At 48.2% G+C, this 21,152-nt stretch overlaps 2 protein-coding genes across 4 annotated transcripts in view; both read right to left on the bottom strand.

Annotated features, from left to right (window-relative positions):
* THRA (thyroid hormone receptor alpha) overlaps window positions 1-21,152 on the bottom strand; it is a 789,997-nt gene that overhangs the window by 608,814 nt on the left and 160,031 nt on the right. The gene's annotated exons all lie outside the window — the stretch shown is intronic.
* On the bottom strand, window positions 17,794-18,713 carry LOC147717575 (uncharacterized). The gene is made up of 2 exons (XM_086919864.1): window positions 18,584-18,713; window positions 17,794-18,536 (listed from the first exon to the last, which is right to left on the bottom strand). The coding sequence occupies exons 1-2, from the start codon at window positions 18,711-18,713 to the stop codon at window positions 17,794-17,796; spliced, it is 873 nt and encodes a 290-aa protein (XP_086775990.1).

The following is a 21,152-nucleotide window of genomic DNA, read 5'->3' as shown; positions in this document are numbered from 1 at the left end:
AACCCTCCCAGCTCACTGCAATCTCCATCACCCTACTGATTAACACAGTGTTCAAACAAGGCAATCTACCTGGTGTAATTGTTGCACTAGCTAGCTTTGTATGGCAGGCTGTTAGACAGTGAATACACAAATAACTGGTGCCACCATCATTCCTTTCTTGAGCATAGGACCGGTCAAATCTTGTTTGTTAGTAATTGTAACGTGTTTACTTTTTTTTATTTATGTGCTGAATAACATATGTGCTGTGATTACTGTTTGATGTAATGCTGAATGTCACCAAAAATGTATTTTCCTTCTGTAGGACATAATTTAAATGGTCAATGGATTGAACAATTGAATGAAAAATAAAAAGGTGAAATAAATACACCCAACCACTTTAGGAGTCAAAGTGGTTTGTAGAATACAATAATTTTCATCACACGCCCAAACAACCTTCTATTGTAAACTTTTCTAAAAGCGGCACTTTCAAAATTGTGAACTAAAAATTCAACTTTACCTTTAAATGGGCTTTCAATTATAATTCTTTATACACCAAACTGGATATTCCTACCTGATCCCAATTGAAAGTTATTACTAATTAAATGTTATAAGTTAATCCAATGTTATCCAATGGGAGTGGAGTGGCCTTGCAGTAGTGAAAAAACAAATGTTAAGAGTTTTTCACTACCAGGACACGTAAAAGTTAAAGGTACATGCCCAACTCTGCTCTCTGGGATGTTAGAACCTACCCTAGGGATGACTTGCATGTATTAAAAAGGAAGGCTTAGGCAGGGGCGTAACACAGGTTCCCGAAGTCCCTACAGTGCAAGGGGGCCCGCGAGCTGCAGGGGCCCCCCTCAGCACAGTACTCCAGGTGAGAGCTCTGGATTAAATCTGGAGCTGGGGCCCCTCAGTGTACCTTGCAGGGGGACCCCCTCAATTTTCCTTACAGCACTGGGCTTAAGCTTAGCAAAACGTTTCTTTTCCCAGGTCAAAATGTTAGGGTAAACTGCACACACAGGCTGCACTGTCTGGCCTGCTACATTTTTAAAAGGCTTCTTATTTGGGTGGCACGATGAGCACTGCAGGCCCACAAGTAGCATTTAATTTGCAGGGCCTGGGTACATGTAGTACCACGTTACTCGAGACATAAAAGTAAATTAAATGTGCCAATTGTGTGAAAGCCAAGGTTATCATGTTTAAAGGAGAGAGCACACACACTTTCGTACTGGCTAGCAGAGGTAAAGTGCGCAGAGTTCAAAAGCCAGCAAAAAAGAGGTCACCAAAAGCAGGAGATGGGGAGGCAAAAAGTTGGGGGAAAGCATAGCAAGGATGTCAGGCCCAAGAGAAGACGTCTGATAGGAGGTTACAAGGTAGAGAGAGAAGCCTCCTCGTGCAGAGATGCATGACCTGGGAGCCCCAATGAGGAAATGTTGTCCATCAGTTTTTTGGGCTCATCTAGCCCTGTTAATCATACGTCATATCTTGTATGAGACTCCTGTAGAACATAAGACATAGCAACGCACGGAGAGCTGAATCCACGCTGGGCACCTAGTGCTCCAAGAAACATCAATCAGGGGCTTCGAAGCACAGGTGATGCTGTGCTCTTGCACAGGTGATGTAGTGCCCCCATTTCATGGCAGTGCCATGCAGCACAGAGGGCTCTACAGGGACTTAGGTCTTTGCATAGTAAAAATAGGATTAATGCACAGGCTGTGTCAGACAACAAACAGGTTGTGCAGTAAGATGCGTCCTTATGCAGGGCGTGCAGTGCCCCTCCGCTCCTGGCACTGCTAGACGGTGCATACAGGTACAAAGGAGGGTACAGGGCAGTATCGGAGAACAGAAGAGCTGTGCATTGAGTTATGACCCTGGATAGCGGAGGGGTGCGCAGGGCACCTCGTAGCGCCTCGTGACACTGGAGGAATCGCATAAGAGACGCGTGCTGCTGGTGGAGCGCCCACGAGCAAGCCGTGCTCGGCATCAGAGGTGCAGTATCGCTGCACAGCTGAGAGGCAGCGGCAGGTGTGTCCTTGGAGGAGCGACCCCGCTCCGAGCGCGTGCCAAGAACAGAGCATTCTTGGGCATCCGAGGGGGTGCGGGCGGGCCCTACATGGAGGAGTGTACCAGCTCAAAGCCTGAGCCAATAACACAGAACGGGACATTCTTGGGCACCCAATTGGTGCAGGCCCTGCAGTGACACCTGCTCTCAGAAGAGCGACCCCGCGCTAAGCGTGTGCCAATAACACACCACAGAGCATGTGTGGGCATCCGATGGGTACCCCAGCATAGGCGGGTGCAAGGCTGTAGAATGAAGCAGATCAGGCTCAGCAGTGAGGCTTGCCCTTCGGAGAGTCTCTGAGAACAGGACGCCTGGCAATGATGAAAGGCAGAGCAGGCCCGAAGAGCCAGGGGTGTCCAGCGCAGCCGCATGGCTGTGCCAAGAGGCACGGCAGGCCCTGAAGGGAGACGGGTCCTTGGAGGTGTGTCCCAGTATAAGGGCGCCTGGCAGTGATAAGGGGTACTAGTAGGCGCTGCAGTAGCACGTGCCCTTGGATGATGTCTCACTTCAGGACGCCTGGCAGTGATGATAGTCAGGGCAGGCCGTGCAATGGCACCTATCCTTGGAGAATGCCCCCACCGCAGCACGCCTGGCAGTGATAAAGGTCAGAGCAGGCCCTGCGGTGACACGCGTGTTCTGATCCCCGGCACAGAGCATCTGTAAGTGGCACCGAGCGTTGCACAAGGCAGAATAAGCCCTGCACTCGGGATGCCCCACCCACCACAGGGCATTTAGCAGCGGAGAGCGCGAGCTCTGATGCGTGGTGCGTCCTTGGAGCGCGTGCCCCGGCAGAGAGCGCGTGACGGGTAGTGGCACAGAGCAGGCATGAGGCCTCTCCTGGGAGGAGTGCCCCAGTAGAGGACGCCTGGCAGTGACAAAGGGCAAAGCATGCCCTACAGTGGCACGTGTCCTTGGCAGGCTGCCTCGGGCGAAGGGTGCCCCAGTACATGTCGCATGGTTGTAATTGTAAATGTATTTATATAGCGCTCACAAAACCGGAAGAGTAATTGAAGCGCTTTTCGGTGAGTAGTACTCTACGCAGGAGCCCGCGACAAGAAGGACATGACAGATCAGGCCCTGGAGGGAGACATCATCCTCAAGAGGGCACCTCAGCACAGACCGCCTTCCAGAGGCAAAGAGCATGTCCGGCAGTCAGGGGTCCCCTGCTTAAAGCGTCTGGAGGTAGCACAGGGCAGAGCACAGGAGAGAGTAGTCCCTAGTACCGTCAAGATACCCGTAGGGTGAGAGGTTTGCGCTATACAAGAAATAAATACATACATACATACATACATACATACAGTCAGGGGTGCCCAGCTTAAAGCGCCTGGAGGATAGCACAGGAGCAGCAGCGCAGGGCAGAGTAAGCCCTGCAGTCAGGGGTGGCCCAGCATGTAGCGCCTGGCAGTAGTACAGGAGAGAGTAGGCCCTGTGAAGAGGTACGTCCCAGGAGTGGGTGTCCCAGCGCACAGCGCTTGGCAGTAACACGAGGGCAGCGCAGTCCGTGTATCGAGGCATGTCTTGGAGGGGGTGCTCCCGCAGAGCGCGCCTGGCAGTGCCAGAGGCCGGAGCAGCGAGTGGTGGCACCCGGCCATGAACTTTGATATTCAGGCAGCCAGCCCTGGCACGAGGGCGCAGAGTGATCAAATGCCAGCTCCGCTTTCACGTGAAGAGATTTGCGCACCTGGCAGTGCAGAACGGGCTCGACAAATCAAGGGGCACCCTCCTGCCGAGAGGCCATGCAGGGAAGGGGCAGTCCCCAATCTGAGGCTCCCGCCCACCGCTGGAAGTTGGCACGGTTTGTATTGGAGTCCGTTCTATAAGTGCTTACTATGCTAACACCGATATATAATAGCAATAAATGCTAATAAAACGTGCTGTGAGTTCTTGCATCCGCAGAAAGTACTTTTCATGCGCAGTGGCATGATTCAGTAACTGTTTGCTCATGTTGCTGCGGTGTCTCTGTCGCCTCCCAAAAGAGGAAATACACCATGTAAGCCCAAGCACTCTTTACTAGGTCTGGTCATATGGAGCGTCACCTTTTAGAGCCTGTTTATCACAATAGAAGCGCGCTCTGCCTGCTGCATTTTATGTTTGTCTGTATGTTGGACTTCATGGCAGTTCAATATGCGGCCTGGCTGAAACATGTCGACCATAGTGGATGAGGGAGACCATAACACTCTCCAAGCACATCCGCCGCTCTGTTTTTAATACTGCCTCAAGCCCATCAATAAAGTAACCCCCCCAAGGGTAGCGGGACCCCAGGACAGTCTTTTAAAAAAAAAAAGACACACACACACAAACACACACACACACACACACACACACACACACCCCCACCACCACCACCACCACCACCACCACGGCACACTCACTTACCAATACCCGCTCCACTGTTAATAGGCATCGTAGCTCACCCGGGGCACACTCAGTGCCACCGACTGGGGCACGATGATAAAGCATGCCACCAACTAGGTTGGTGGGTGAGGGCTTTCATTAGAAACAGCTGTTTCCTCTAACATAGAAAACACACACCTTTGCTTTCATTCAGAGACTAGTTCTTTTTGATTATCCCGATATATATAAGGGGAAGTGAACTAGCTCTCACTTTCCTCTCTCTCCCTTTGATACTTACAATGCTTAATTTGAGCCGGTGGGGGGCACCAGCACTTAGTTTTCCTCACCAGATATTTCCCCAGTGCGAGAGAGTGAAAACACAGAAATGGGAAAAAGAAGGAAGAAGAAGAGGGAAACGCTGCCACAAAGTGAGAAAGCAGGAACTGCGCGTGCCAACGGGGCAGGAGGTGCCTGGCAGTGTATCATAGAGGTCTGAGGTGGACTCGGGAGTCAGGCTGCCCTGGCTGGGTGCGCTGGCCTTTACTAGCGCCAGCCGCGGGGTTCGCTGCGCTTTGGGCACCGGCACTCATTACGCTCCAAATGAAGCAGTCTCATGGTATAGGGTACCCACTCCCTCAAAAAGAGTCTGTTTAAAATTAAGCCTTCACTGGAGGAGGGCGGAAAGAGGAGATTTGCCAAAAATTGACAATTCTGTTGAGTTTCCCTGACCGTGGAGCCCCAACCATAAGTGCCGGACTTAACTTGGTGGAAATTGGAGGAGCCGCTCAGGTAGGAGACCCTTCCCTTTGAAAATGTTAGAGGGTGGTATGACGGAACCACGCACGCCTAAACCACGCATAACTTCACAACTCAGTCACTACCACGCATCCCTTTAGCACGCAAGGGGTTACAATGACTTGCCTTTGGGAAGCGCTGGACTTTGAAACAGAATAAATACTATCCCAACTCCAGTCGGTGTATCAGAAGGGAGGGTGTTGGACTTAAAATCAAACGCCATTCCAACACTGTGTTACCCGAAGCAAGTCATTACAATGACTTGCGTGCGATAGGAACACGTGGTATTGTCGCAGTTGTGGTAGTGATGCATTTCAATGGCACTTCGTGGTGAAGGATGTTTCCCACTCTAAGGTCTTGATTGCAAGTGGCCGTATAATTTCCGATTTGTGCGGCAACTCCTGCTGCCGCACTTATTGGACATGTTGTACATATTGGAAGCATGAAGTTGAATGGACGCCTCACACAACAACATATTGCACATATTGGAATTATGAGGTTTGCGTTTTTATATCATACCCCGTACATACTGGGTGCGATGAAAAAAATGGAACCCCATTACATTTCGGTATGTCAACCACCTGGAATTAAAAGGGAGAAAAAGTTTTGGAAAATACTGGAACGCGCATAATCTAAATCGGGCCCTAAGTCTTTCAATGTATTCACCACTGAAGAACACATTATCATTCTTAGTATACCGATTGAACGTATTCAAAAGAGATCCATCTAAGAGCATTAAGAACGAGCCAATCAAGACTAAGCATCGGATTTATAACCTGGAGGACAACGTTCGCCACCCTGATGGATGGTAACCCATCCTACGAAGAGGCGACAGCTGGCCCAACCGTCATCTCTGTATGTCACAGCAACTCCCTTCAAGGCACAAAAAGCTTGGATGATCCACCATCATTTCTTTTCACAACCTTGTAAAATAAATTCTTTTTCTAAAAGAAAAAAAACCTCTCAAATTGGGAGTTTGTCACTGAAAAGCAAAAAAACTCAGACTGTCAACTCTAAATAGAGTGGATGGTGTGATGACTTTACTCCAAAGGCCCATACTTCATCAGGCAGTCAGAGGTACATTTTGAGTGATGGTGGCAACAGGGGCTCCACCTACAGAAGACAGATGGTTCAACCATCTCTAAATGAGGCGGGTGGGCCGTGAGTTTGGTGGGCATCTATTGTATTTATGGACGAGTGCCCTGTTCACCAAACTGTAAATCACTCCCAAACTCCGGCTACATTAGACACAAGGCTCCGTATAGCCCAACTTTGAAAGAACGTAGTACCCTTTTCAATGTACGGACAAGTCAGCCATGGATACGTTGAAAAACTGATGGTCTCAGACAACATAATAACACTGCCATCTGCTAGGTTTCTAATTTGACTATAAAGAAGATAACATATTAAACAGTACCAAGAACTCATGTAGATTTCTAATCTCCCGAGCTTCCACCCAAGGCTGGCTCTATCTACCCTATGGATAACCATCCAGAGGTCCCTTCGGCTTCAATGCTTACATAATTTTCTAAATTTATATGTAGATATGATTCTTTTCTAAAGTCATCTATTCTAATCTGGGATCTGATCCTTTAAGGAGGTCTTTGGTGAGTAGTCTCAGGTACAATCCACGTATAAGATATCCTTCACGTGTAGTATTCCCGTCTACAGAAAGTGCTTAAATATGGAAGTCGAAAACATAGTCCAGCGCCCCAGATTTGATTCACGAGAAAATACGATTGCCCACTAGAACCTGCTGCATGGGGATCTTATACATATGGCTCTGGTACATGGAAATACTGTGCAGGGGCAGAAGGATCTGGTGCACAGGAGATCTAATGCATGAGGTCTGATGCACTCGGATCTGATGGGTGGGTGTTGGGATATCCTTAAAAGGGGAGACGATACACAGATATCAGGATCTGGTGCAATGGAATGAAGAACTGATCCATGGATATGCAGTACTTGACGTTGACGTGGGAATATGGTGCTGGGGCAGAAGGATCTGGTGCAAGGGGGATCTAATGCAGGAGGATACGGTGTTGGTATATCCGTAAAGGGGATAGGATAGACCGATACCGGGATCTGGCGCGGTGGAATGGAGATCTGGCAGTTTGCTGTGTACAGGCGTTAGGTTTGTCACGTATAAGAGTGAACGCTCCTGTCTGCCCTTTCTCTCTGTGCTGCTTCAGTGCACTTAACCCACTTACATTGTGTATGCAAATATCCGGGGCAGACTGGTGCGGCAGCATTCCACTGAACACCGTTTCCCAGAAATGGCCGCCATCCTCCGAATAGACCAGCTTCCTTCATTATTTGGCACGCCTCAGGAGCATTTCTCTCACCACATTAACTCTTTCCATCGCTGTGCCCTAGCAGAGATATTAAACACGTACCCTCATTTCGTGTTACCAGTTTAGGTCTGCCTAGAGGCAGCTTTAGCGGACTCCAAAGCTCGTGAAACCACAGAAAAAAATAAAAAGCAAGACAGGGAGAGTGACTCTGGCACCTCCTCTCCTTTTTGGTTGAACATCTTTTAAAAAAAAAAATGTTTTACAGACATGTAACTGGGCAGTGGTGGAGTTAACCCACTCACAGAGTAGTTTCTTTGCTCACAACTGATGTAGACATTGTTAATGCAGAACCTGCAACAACCATTTCAAGAAGGGGCTTTGCATGTTGTAACCCCGTGGCAAATACAATAGGAAATATGTGCGAATTCTATAACAATTGCAGAAAGAGGGGGTTTTACATTGTTAGCTCCATGACCAACCACAAGAAGATGATGGACGGAGCGCTGAAACTTTTCAGACACTCATCCCCAGTCACAGACCCATCATCGTTCTTTAGCTCACTTGGCCACCTCAGTTCAGACCCAGCTATATGCAAATCAGTCTTGACCAGGTGCCTCATGGGAACAGTCCAGCCCGAACTGCCAAGCCATGTCTTCCCTGGACCAGAAACCAGCATCCTGGGACCAGTAACGGGGTAACACCCCTCATCTGCCCGGCTTGCTTGAATCCAGTGGCAAAGTGAGCAAGGGACCCACGTCTGGGCATACCCTGCCAACTTAGGGCGAACAAAGCAAACACAAGGAGATGATGGACGGAGTGCTGAAACTTTTCAAACACTCATCCCCAGTCACCAGCCACAACAGAAAGGAATTTACATTGCTTAAAACGGACAGACCTTTTTCTAGCGCTGGGATGCTTCCGGGTAGCCATGCGCTATATAAATGTTAATTCAATTCAATTCAATTCTAGTCCAGGAGGGGCTAGAGAGGTGTAATTTTCATTGTGCACATTTCTGATTTTATATTAAGCATTAACTTGCGTGTGAATGAAAGTACTTTTCTCTTTTATAAAAGTACAATGGAAGTTTGATATCAATGCATCAAATGTCCCTGTGCATTTGGAGGAGTTCAGAGTTTGTAAGCCCACATCTCCTGAGAACGCTTTGGACTGTTCCACCTCTCTCCCTTGAGGAGCAGGGGCTGAACTGGAGCACTTGGTGCAAAAGGGGTGCCCTTGTTGCCCAGTGTGGGTCCAATAATAAAGTGGACTCGAGATGCCAGGGGTACAAGACTCCAGTTTCATCCCTGGCGCCCAATAACCCCTGACTGTCTGTAGACCGCTGAAACAGTTCCTATATTCCAAAGCGAATGGCGATGGAGGGGCATTGGTATTGTCCGCCTATCGCTCCCAGTACACCCTGCTGTGACTCTGCAAGCTGCTACCGGATCTGACGCATGTGGATCTGCTGAACAGCCATAAGGTGTGCATCTGGGACAAATAGATCTGAAGCATGAATGCAAGGATCAAATGCATGGATATCTGGTGAATGGTCATGGAACTGGTACATGGTGATTTGGTGCAGGGGCATAGGGATTGGGTGTATGGGGAATCATACTTTTTGGGGAATTTTTAGGGGTGTTTTTTATGACTTTTTGTATTTTGTTTATTTTTCCTCTTGCTTCCTTATTTCTTCTTTCCTTTCTATTCCTTCTCTTCTTTGCTACCCCACCATGCACCATGGCAGAGGGCTGTCTTCCTTGTGTGTATCCGGTTTTGGTGCACAAACATCGGGATTTGATGCAAGGAAATGGGGTTCCGGTCTTTCGTTTGCACGGTTCTGTCTCCTTATAGGAGTTAATTATTGCATGGCTCTCTTTCCAGCACTTCTCAAAGCACTTCTATTGTGAACACCAATATCTTGAACACACTGCTGCAGCAGCACTCCCCCTGGACACAATATTCCAGAAAAATACTGCCATTCTGCCAATATAGGAGCTTACTTCATTAACTGGCAGGCCTCAGAAACCCAAGTGCATCTCTCCCTCCAAACCCTTCCAATAGTGCTCTAGCATTCGATATATTTACACTTACTCTCAATTCCTGTTAACATTTTAGGTCTGTCTAGGCTAGGGACAGCTTTGGCTGAATATAAACTGCATGTAATCACAGTAAAAGTGCACAGAAATACAGGAAGAGGGCCTTTAACACCCCCAACTCCACTTCTGTTGATCATCTTTTTTACACAAGGCTCTTAAACCCTAGCTTTTCCTAAAAGTGTAAAACTACTGCATTTCTTTTCACAGCCGTCTGTTTTTCTTTTTGCTATGTTTCCTCAGCTTATTAGTGCCATGAAACCGTAAGGTGTTCATGCGTTTTATAAATATGGTTAACATAACATAACATACCATACCATACAGGTGACTGGGCAGCAGCTGAGTTAACCCAATTATGGAGAAGTTTCATAGCTCATAACTGATAGAAACCGTCTTAACGCAGACCCGATATGATAGAAATGCGTAACCCTGTGACGAATGCAATAGAGAGGGGGTTTACACTACTTTACTCTGAGAGATCTTCAGGGCCGGACTGGTAACTGAAACCAGCCCTGGCAAGTTGCTTGTCACTCAGGCCCCCCCCTTAGGGTGGGGATAGTAGGAGGGTGTGGTCGAGCTGTTTGCTAGGGCTAGTTTCAGCCGATGTTGATACAGGGGGCCGATACTGCCGCCCCCGGTAACAAAAACTGCCCCCCAGGGCCTAAAACCGGCCCCCACCCTGGCGGCCCACCGGGGAAATGCCTGGTGCTCGCTACGGCCAGTCCGGCCCTGATCTTCTTACCATAGTTCAGGAGGGGCTAGAGAGATCAGATTTTCGTTGTGTATTTTTCTAACGTTAAGCTTAATATTTAGTTGTGTATGAATCAAAGTATGTTTGCTTTTTAAAAGTAACCACACTGGGCAGAGCAACGATTTGTTAAGCGTCAGTGTGTGTCTGGTGGAGTTCTGCATGTTGACAGTTTGTGGACTGCTGCTGGGCTTCCTCCACAGCCACTGACTGCCCCTCCATCCCAGTGGGTGATGACAGTGGGGTCTATAACAGAACATGTGCATTTCTAAAACGTGCGTTCACCCATAGGCAACTTGGCACTGAACGACAGATGTTTATTGGTACCCAACTCAATGGTGCTCATTTTATCGACCATGGATGGATGAAAGGTTGAGTGGACCCACCAGGATTTAAACCTGTGACCATGAGGTCGAATACAGTCCCCTGCAGTGGACACATTAGTCCACTGAGCCACCAGACCGGGCCATACTGTGCTGTGCTGGTTTATGCAGTCCATAAGTATGACGCTCTCTGGAACAAGAGCAAAAATCTGCTCTTCGGTACATGTGCAGTACGGTAAGCCTGCCTGGTGACGAACCTGCTGCTCCCGTCAAGCTCATTCTACTGCACATGCGCACTGCACGTGAGGAGCACTTTGCTGCATAGTTTCACTTTTCATGAACACTGGACAGATGGAGTTGCTTCGGTGTGTGTGCACTGGGACTGGCGTCAGCCAAGGAGAGCAGCTGCTCGAAACTGCTGCTGAGCTGTTCATGTGAGGCTGGTGGTAGCTTTGATGATGAGTGACTGAGTGCATGTATGGATGAATGTCTGACTGCATTTAGGGTTACAAGTCAGACCTACTGGCTTTGCAAATGCTTGCTAAACGTACAAGCATCAACATATATTGCGTTCAGACCCCACCTTGTCAGAAGACAGCCTGGCTCAGTTTCCTTACATCATTATGCACGGAATAAGCAAGGTGGCACCAGCACACATTGGCGCTCTGGTTTTGTACATCAGTGGTGACACTTCTGGAATGCGGTTGCCCAAATCTTGATGCTGAACGTGATCATAATCTAAATTGTGCGTAAAATAAAACTAAACCTCGCCCAGGATGGCTCCAGCTATGGCGCCGGGAGATACATGGTCCAAGTTCAAAGATGGAGTCACTAGGAATGCCTAGTCACATCACTAGCAATGCCAAGTCACATCACTAGCAATGCCTAGTCACATCACTAGAAATGCTTAGTCACATCTCTAGTAGTGCCTAGCCAAATCACTAGAAATGCTTAGTCACATCTCTAGTAGTGCCTAGCCAAATCACTAGGAGTGCCACATCACTTCACTTGGAGTGCCAAATCACTTCACTTGGAGTGCCAAATCACTTCACTTGGAGTGCCAAATCACTTCACTTGGAGTGCCAAATCACTTCACTTGGAGTGCCAAATCACTTCACTTGGAGTGCCAAATCACTTCACTTGGAGTGCCAAATCACTTCACTTGGAGTGCCAAATCACTTCACTTGGAGTGCCAAATCACTTCACTTGGAGTGCCAAATCACTTCACTTGGAGTGCCAAATCACTTCACTTGGAGTGCCAAATCACTTCACTTGGAGTGCCAAATCACTTCACTTGGAGTGCCAAATCACTTCACTTGGAGTGCCAAATCAAATCAAATCACTAGAAACGCCTAGTCACATCACCTGGAGTGCCTCATTACACCACTAGGAGTGCCTAATCACATCACTAGGATTGCCTTGCCAAATCACTAGGAGTGCCTAATCACATCACTAGGATTGCCTTGCCAAATCACTAGGAGTGCCTAATCACATCACTAGGATTGCCTTGCCAAATCACTAGGAGTGCCAAATCACTTCACTTGGAGTGCCAAATCACATCACTAGGAGTGCCAAATCACTTCACTTGGAGTGCCAAATCACATCACTTGGAGTGCCAAATCACATCACTTGGAGTGCCAAATCACATCACTTGGAGTGCCAAATCACATCACTTGGAGTGCCAAATCACTTCACTTGGAGTGCCAAATCACATCACTAGGAGTGCCAAATCACTTCACTTGGAGTCCCAAATCAAATCACTGGGAGTGCCAAATCAAATCACTGAGAGTGCCAAATCAAATCACTGGGAGTGCCAAATCAAATCACTGGGAGTGCCAAATCACATCACTAGAAACGCCTAGTCACTTCACCTGGAGTGCCTCATTACACCACTAGGAGTGCCTCATCACATCACTAGGAGTGCCAAATCACATCAATTTAAGTGCGATTGTTTGAGCAAAAAACAGACACTTTGAGATTAATCTCGGGTGAATAAAATAGGAAGAGGAAAATAATCTTAGGATTCATTACTACTCTGACAAAATAGAATTTTTTTCAGGAATTTGTAGTTAAAGTTCAGGTTTCATTTTTTTTTTTAAGATGAATATATATATGTCTTCTCTCTAAACAATAACGATTATTTCTTTTTTTCCTCAAACCCCTATCCAACTCATTCTTAAACGCCCTGGCACCGAAACCCCACTCGCATACCCTTATCCCATAACCATGACCCAATACTCTCCCTAGCCCTTAATTTCATCTCACAACTGACACTGTCCATAGCTCTGATATGATTCCCCTTCATCCTTCCCTTTTTTGGACTTTGGCTTGACTGAGAGATTTTTTTGTGTCTCGAGGTTTTTGACCTACAAAGATGACAAGACAACCTTCCTGCCGAATAACTTTTGTTATGTATCAATTACGGAGTATGTACGGCTTTGGGTATCGATAATGCAAAGGGAAAATGCCTGTACAGAGTCCACTGACCCATCCGACAAGTTTCCGTTCATAGACCCCGCCTCAGTCAGCACTAGGGTGACCAACCGTCCGTAAATTTCACGGACAGTCCGTAAATTGGACCTCACGTCCGTTGTCCGTGAGAGTCCTTTTAACGGACGCCGTTTGTCCGTAATTCTGGCCTTGTGGGGAGCAGCACTGCTCCCTGCGAGAAGCCTCAGGCCCTGATGGGGCGCCTCGAACTCTTCCTCGAGGATAAGAGCAGCCCACCCCGCCCATTGTCATTCTGTCTGCGGCTGATTGCCACATACAGAATGACAATGGGCCAACTAAGCTGTTACACCCTGCTCTCTTTAGCTGTCCTTTTGCCCCCATTGGTCTGCCCTGGTCTTCTTCCTGTGAGTGTCGAGATTACGGTCATTAGGCACATGCTGTGAAGACTGCCCTGGAGCAATCTGTTAAATGCCCAGTGTTTCACACAAGTTGACTCAGGCTTGCCAGGGCGGCATGAGCAGCGCTGATCAAATAATTTGACAAACCCTGCTCCCGCACAATTGGTGCCTGCTGCAGATTCCCCAGGTCACCCACGTCCAGATTTGCCTCCAACACACTTTCTCGATCTCAAAACGGCAGTTCTTTCCTTTGAAGATTATGCGCTCATGTTTTTAGCTTTAATAACTTTATAATCAACTGAAACCACCCTTAAGCCTGATGTGATCTGTGGCCTCATGGTTATTTTTTAAGAGATGTTAATTCATACTTCCCTGCCCCTCCAAACTATTCCGCACTTTCGATCTGTAAACAGTTGACCTCGTGCTCACCAGTTTCAATACACAGATGCTTTATAATTAATCTATCAATGGCTCTTAGTTAATAAACCCTGATGACGGATGCTCCCTAGTCCCTAACTTTCTTGAAGTGTATTGTCTTAAAGGCAATTGGAAGCTTTGGGGAGAAGTTGGTGCTTCTGCGGGACGCTGTGGTTGGTAAACACCTTTGTTGGACTTGGCTGTCTCTTGCGCATTAAATGATGCGTTAGTTTTAGGTTTGGCCCAACTCATGCTTTCTCAAAAGTTTATCATAAACAGGAATTTATACATGATGAGTGAAACCATAGTGGCTCTGTCTCTTCACAGCAAGTGACAAATCATATGTGCACAACAGCCCCAAAAGGGGTGCCCTTCAGTGCCTGGGCTTTGCACCTGAGCTGCTAGGCAACACCTTTATTTTACTTTTTATTATGTTTGCTATTTTTTCCACATTGCTTATGCTTGCAGAAGAAATAAATAACATTAGAACATTGGAATGTGGAGCATACATGAGTGAAAGGGAGGTTGGCGAGCTGGAAGAAAGAATGGATGGATGGATGGATGGATGGATGGATGAGTGAAAAGGTGATGGATTAGTAAGTGGAATGATGGATGGGTGGGTAAAAGGGTAAATGGTTAGATGGATGAGCGAATGGATGGATTGGTGGACAAGTGGATGCATGAGCGAGTGAAAGGGAGAATAGAAAAAAGGATGGATAGATGAGTGAAAGGGTGGATGGATGAGAGAAAGGATGGATGAGTGATAGGGTCAATGGATTGATTTATGAGTGGGTGGATAGGTAAAGGGAGGATGGAAGGATGACTGGCTAAGTGAAAGGGGAATGGAGCGAGAAAGGGAGGATAGATGGATGAGTTAAAGCATGGATGGATGATTGGCAGAATGGATGGGGGATGGGTGTCTGGATGAGTGAAAGGAAGAATGTAAAGATGTATGTGTGAAAGAATAAATACATGAGTGAAAGGGAGGGTGGAGAACTGGGATAAAGGATGGATGGATGGATGGATGAGTGTAAAGTTGAATAGGTATATGGATGGGTGACTGGGTGATGGATGAGTAAGTGAAAGGATGGCTGAAATGGTAAATGGGTGGATGAATGAGTGAGTGGATGGATGGAAGAGTGGAAGGATGAGTGAAAGGTTCTCTTGGATGAAAGGGTAAATGGCTGGATGGATGAGTGGATGGATGGGTGGATGAGTGGATGGATGGGTGGAAAAGTGGATGGATGAGTGAAAGGATAGATTGGGTGAAAGGGTGGATGGATGATGGATGGATGAGTGAAAGGGTGGATGGAGGGATGGATGAGTGAAATGATGGATGGAGGGATCAATGAGTGGAATGATGGATGGAAGGATAGATGGATAAGTTTGCAAATGTTTGAAAATGTTTGGATATGGATGGGCACACAGATGGAAGGACAGAATGAATGGTGAAAGACTAAATTATGGATGAAAGAATTAATAGATGACATAATGTAAATTTGAAATGGTGGATATCAGGAGTTAGATGGAAGGATGAATGGCTAGATCCTTGGACAAGAGAGCTCTTCTGGGGAGGGCTGTGATTACTTATTTGGTGCCTTCTTTAAGAAAGCTGCAGGGAAAAGCACCTTTGTGACTTCGTCAGCTAATGCAACTCTGTGGAAGCCTACATAAGCAAAGTCAAATTCCATATTTTAATTTCCACTTGCTGAAACACCCTTAACGTGTTCCCTATAGCGGGTTCATCACAGCAATCCTCCCTTTAGTTGGCCTATTCAATGCCGCATTACATCTCACAATGGCACTCAGATATGAGATGCTAGTAACAGAGACTATCCAGGCAGATCTTCCTGACCACTTCTCTCACCAAACATGCCTGCTCAGGACCATGAGTTGTAAACAAAATATCGGTCTGAACAACCCAGTGCAGTAACCATATAAATAGATTACTATCATATGAAGTACAACAAAAAAACAGCACAGTTGCTCAAAGCTGCACGCATACCGAAAAACCATAAAGTGCACGATTGTCTCAACCTAATCTAAACGTATTTTGTCTTGTACTTAAATGGTTGTCTATTTACTCACTTTTATACTATTGTGCAACTTTCTCTGATGTGTCTGTAAAACTTACCTTCTGTCCCGAAGTTTTGTCCTGAATTTTGACCTTGTGTCCTGAATTTTTGTCCTGAATTTTGACCCTTTGTCCTGAATTTTTACACTTACCGTCCTGAATTTGCACCCATGCCAGTTGGTCACCCTAGTCAGCACACAGTGGCGGGCGGGGTGGGGCAGAGTATGAGGGGGAGAGGGGGCACACGATGGTGCATTAATCAGACAGACGCCTGGAGCACGCCGAGGCCTGCTTCCGTACTGGCATGAAGTTTCTCCTCTGGTAAAGGCGCTGCTACTCACAAGTAGAGCTGCAGGTCACTCACTCCCTGCTTAAGGCCTCCCTCCCTGCCCACGGGCACACTCCCGGCCGCAGCACACCGAGGCATGCGCACCCGTACCCAGCCGCCATTGCACTTTAGCAGTCCTCGGGCGCTCTGTCACTTATGGGATGCACGAGTCACTTGTCAGGTGCAAAGGTTCCGCCTCGGGTGCATACGTCACTATTCTCAGGTTCAAATGTCTCGCCCCCGTGGAGGTCTCATTCTCAGAGTGCCCGTATCCCTCCGCAGCACGCGGAAGCATGCCTGTCCGGAGGCCACCATGACACGATGATGATGATGGCAAGGCATCACTCATCACGTGCATGTCACTCTTCGCCAGACCTGTCAACTTAAAAACAATTTCGTCGCTTAAAAAAAAAAGTTTTTTTATGTTTGTAAGAAAGCGGATTCTGTGACGCGCGGCGGCACCGCGCAGTGCAGATCTTTTGGGGTTCACCCTGCCCTTCTAGGCGCAGATGTCGGTGCAGACTGCGGCAGACCCCTCTCCTCAGCACACGCAGCCCCCCACCCCACCGTGCCACGTACCCACGATGCCCCCTCCACCCCGTGCCCCGAACCCACGATGGCACGAGACGAGAGCCCTTCAGGCCGGCCCGGCCCCAACACAAACACGCCATAAAAGAGGGAATGAAGCGTCTCTCCCTCATGACGGCGTCTGTTGGACGCGGCTGTGAAGAATTTGGGATTTTCTTTGGCCTGGAGGGCAGGGCGGGGAGGCCGGCGGTGGGGTGGCATTGAATGCAGGCACCGCGGGGGCTGGCAGCCGCAAACCCACGTGCTATGAAAGCAAATGCATCGGCCAAGGAGGAGAGGAGACCCCGGTAGAGCTACCACGGGGACCCCGGGCCTTCACTGGTTGGTCACCAGTGCCAGGGCGGCCGGACGGTGGCGCTGCAGCGCGCTCCCTGGCCAGTGGCGTAACACAACATGGTGCGCCCCTCCTCCACCCCCTCCTCAGAATGTTTAGAGGGTCCGGAGTCTCCCATATCTCATAGATGTCCATCAGCCTTGAGCAGAATGCCCTGGTGGATGAAGGGCCCCTTAGGGGCTGGGGGGCCCTCTGCTTTGCAAGGGCTGCAGGGGTCTGCGTTACGCTCCCGGCCCTCCCGGCTTCAATTAAGGAGAATAGGCCCAACTGCTAGAGCCAGGTTCGAGTCCCAGCGTGGGCTCAACCTCCTGTGATTCTGGTGCATATGCAAAGTTTTACAAAGCCCTTTGGCCGAGTTGGCGCTGTAGAAAACTGCAACACATTGCAGCAACAGTCGACACATTAGCAAAGCAGTCACAGCGCGGTTACAATGAAATACTTTTAAATCATTGATCTAAACACGGCAAACAGCACAGAGATAGGTAGGGAAGAAAAGCAGGTTCCATTGGACAGAAACTCCTCCGACATCACAGCCCAAAGAAGCAATAGTGCCACTAGATGTCCAGTAACCGATATCACTGGATGCCCACTAGTTGGTGGCTCTGGATGCCCAGTAACAGGTGGCACTGGATGCCCAGCAACCACTGGCACTGGATGTCTGGTAACTGGTGACACTGGATGCCCATTAACTGGTGGCACTGGATGTCTGGTAACTGGTGACACTGGATGCCCAGTAACTGGTGGCACTGGATGCCCAGCAACCAGTGGCACTGGATGTCTGGTAACTGGTGACACTGGATGCTCATTAACTGGATGCCCATTAACTGGTGGCACTGGATGCCCAGTAACTGGTGGCACTGGATGCCCATTAACTGGTGGCACTGGATGTCTGGTAACTGGTGACACTGGATGCCCAGTAACTGGTGGCACTGGATGCCCAGCAACCAGTGGCACTGGATGTCTGGTAACTGGTGACACTGGATGCTCATTAACTGGATGCCCATTAACTGGTGGCACTGGATGCCCAGTAACTGGTGGCACTGGATGCCCATTAACTGGTGGCACTGGATGTCTGGTAACTGGTGACACTGGATGCCCAGTAACTGGTGGCACTGGATGCCCAGCAACCAGTGGCACTGGATGTCTGGTAACTGGTGACACTGGATGCTCATTAACTGGATGCCCATTAACTGGTGGCACTGGATGCCCAGTAACTGGTGGCACTGGATGCCCAGTAACTGGTGGCACTGGATGCCCAGTAACTGGTGGCACTGGAAGCCCATTAACCGGTTGCACTGGATGCCCAGTAACCTAATCACTGGATGACAAGAAACTAGTCACACTGTTTGCTCAGTAACCAGTTGCACTGGATGGCCAGAATCTGGTGGCACCAGATACCCAGTAACCTGTTGGGCGGGATGCCTAGTAACTGGTGGCAGTGGATGCCCAGAACTGGTTGCACTAGATGCCCAGTTAACAGTGGCACTGGATACATAGTAACCAGTGGCACTAGACGCTCAGTAACTGGTGGCACTGGATGCTCAGTAAAGGGTGGCACTGGATACTCAGTAGCACGAGAAGCACTGGACGCTCAGTAATATGTGGCACTGGACGCCCAGTAATGTGTGGCACTGGACGCCCAGTAATGTGTGGCACTGCTTGCCCAGTAATGTGTGGCACTGGACGCCCATTAACCGGTGGCACTGGATGTCCAGTAACCAGTGGGACTGGATGCCCAGTATCGTGTGGCGGTAGATGCCCAGTAACCGACTGCCCAGGGTGCCAAGTAACAGGATAAGACCAGGGAGAAAAGCCACTGATGCAGATATTGGATGTGGGGAGATACTGGTCCAATTTAGATTCCACTCCGGCCTTCATGGATTAGGTAAGTAGTGACCCCTGGCAGTATGGGAGAGGATGGAGTGCTCCACCGTACTTCCCTTAATGGAGACCCCAGGGATGCAGCCCCCAAAAGAGGCCACTGAATGTCTTTAGAGGCACCTGGCTGTTGGCTGGGTATTGCTGGCTCTGAGCAGAGATACACGCTCGAAGGGACTTCTCCACACACAGTTATATTTCCTGCTCATGAATATATAGGTCACCGACTCACTGGTCCTGGTTCTGAAGATTGTTGACTAGAGGACTGTGGAGACTCAGAGACCACTGCACTGTAGCTCTTGGGTCTATGGCGCATAGAACGGTCTCCAACGGACATTTGGCTAACGGACTCGTGCCTCATGGACTCAAGGTCTGTGGACTTGAATACGAAGGACTTTCAACTTATAAGCATCAAACTTGCATCATACAGACCTTCTGATCGCAAAATTATGGACCGAGGGCATGCAAATTATGGGTACACAGATTGGTCTAGCAGTTTCTGGGCAGTTGCCGCTGGACGTTGAACCTGCAGTCTACGTACTTGCACCACATTACTACGGGACCAGCGACCTGAAGTCCATCAACTTGGAGCCTGTGGACTTGAGGCCCATGCACTCGTGGCTCACAGACTAACAGACCACACGCTCTAGCAATACCGGCCTGTGGCCTGGCGCGGTTTTGGATCACACAGCTGGGTATAATGCATCATGAACTTATGGCCCATGACCCTGCAGAGCACCAACTCTCAGATCACAGACCGCGACCGTTGGACTCGCGGAGAGTGGTCCAGACCTCACAGCGGTCTCATAATTCTTTGGTACATCAATGAAATCCTCAACAGTTTCACAGTCATGCATTCTTAGGGGTAAGAATAGCCTTCTAAGAGGATCTGTGCTTTGGCCTGCGACACTAATACCCGTCAGCAGAACCTGCTCCACAAATCCCTTGGCTATGATGGCGAATCATGTGCAGGAAATGCAGAAAATCCTTCACCAAAAGCAGTAACTGCAGCAGAATAGTCTCCTGTTCCTGTAACAGTTATCACAAATACTGCAGTTCACAGGAGAATCCGGAATAAAATCCAGCAAATCTGTCAGCAAACATGTCATATCCTACAGAAATCTCTCGAAACCTTCCAGCAAAAGTAGCAAATCTGTAGCAAAATGCACAAAAATATGCCCAGTACCGTAACTGTGGGAAATTAGTAAAGACAGTAATGTGCAACAAAGCTACAAGACTTTTTACAAGAAAACGTGGTAAATCCGGTCACAAACTTGAAGGAAGTATGGTACGTACCTAAAAAAACGAACAATTCCTGTAATAATAGGACAAAATATTCATATAGAGTGCAGCTAATCCTGCAACAATATCAGCAAATCCGGCAATAAAAACCGCAAACCCAACAGCACACACTGCAAATCCTGCTGCAAATATGTCATAGCTTTCATTCAAGGCAGAAAATCTGGCAACATCTGCAGCAATTCCACCAACCATATATTTCTGAAAACAGAAGCAAAACAAATGCAGCAAAACAAATGCAGCAGCACAAATGCAGCAACACAAATGCAGCAGCACAAATGCAGCAACACAAATGCAGCAACACAAATGCAGCAACACAAATGCAGCAACACAAATGCAGCAAAACAAATGCAGCAAATGCAGTGAATGGTGAAGCAGCAAGGCAGTGACCACTGTATGCAAATTCTACAGAAAATCCTGCAGTAAACAGAAGAGGCCCTCCAAAAATACAGTCAATTGTCACACTCATGCAGCAAACCCCACAGTAAATGCCCAAAACCTTGAAATACGTTCAGCGAATCTGGCAATGAATTCAGTCAATTATGCATAACATGTACACACAAGTTAACCGAGCCCCACCACCCAGAATGACAAGCATATTTTCTCACAATAATTCTATAAAATGGTCAGTTCTGAACATATGCTATTGGCAGCCCAGTCTCCCTAAAAGGGTGAAAGTACCACAGCATGAGGGACTTGGAGGATTATTTTGACATTAGTAATTGTTCATCACAGAGTGGCTCACTGCCAATCTGGT

Source organism: Lissotriton vulgaris, chromosome 5, assembly GCF_964263255.1.
Source record: "Lissotriton vulgaris chromosome 5, aLisVul1.2, whole genome shotgun sequence".
NCBI lineage: Eukaryota > Metazoa > Chordata > Amphibia > Caudata > Salamandridae > Lissotriton > Lissotriton vulgaris.
This window is presented reverse-complemented; position numbering and strand designations above follow the sequence as displayed.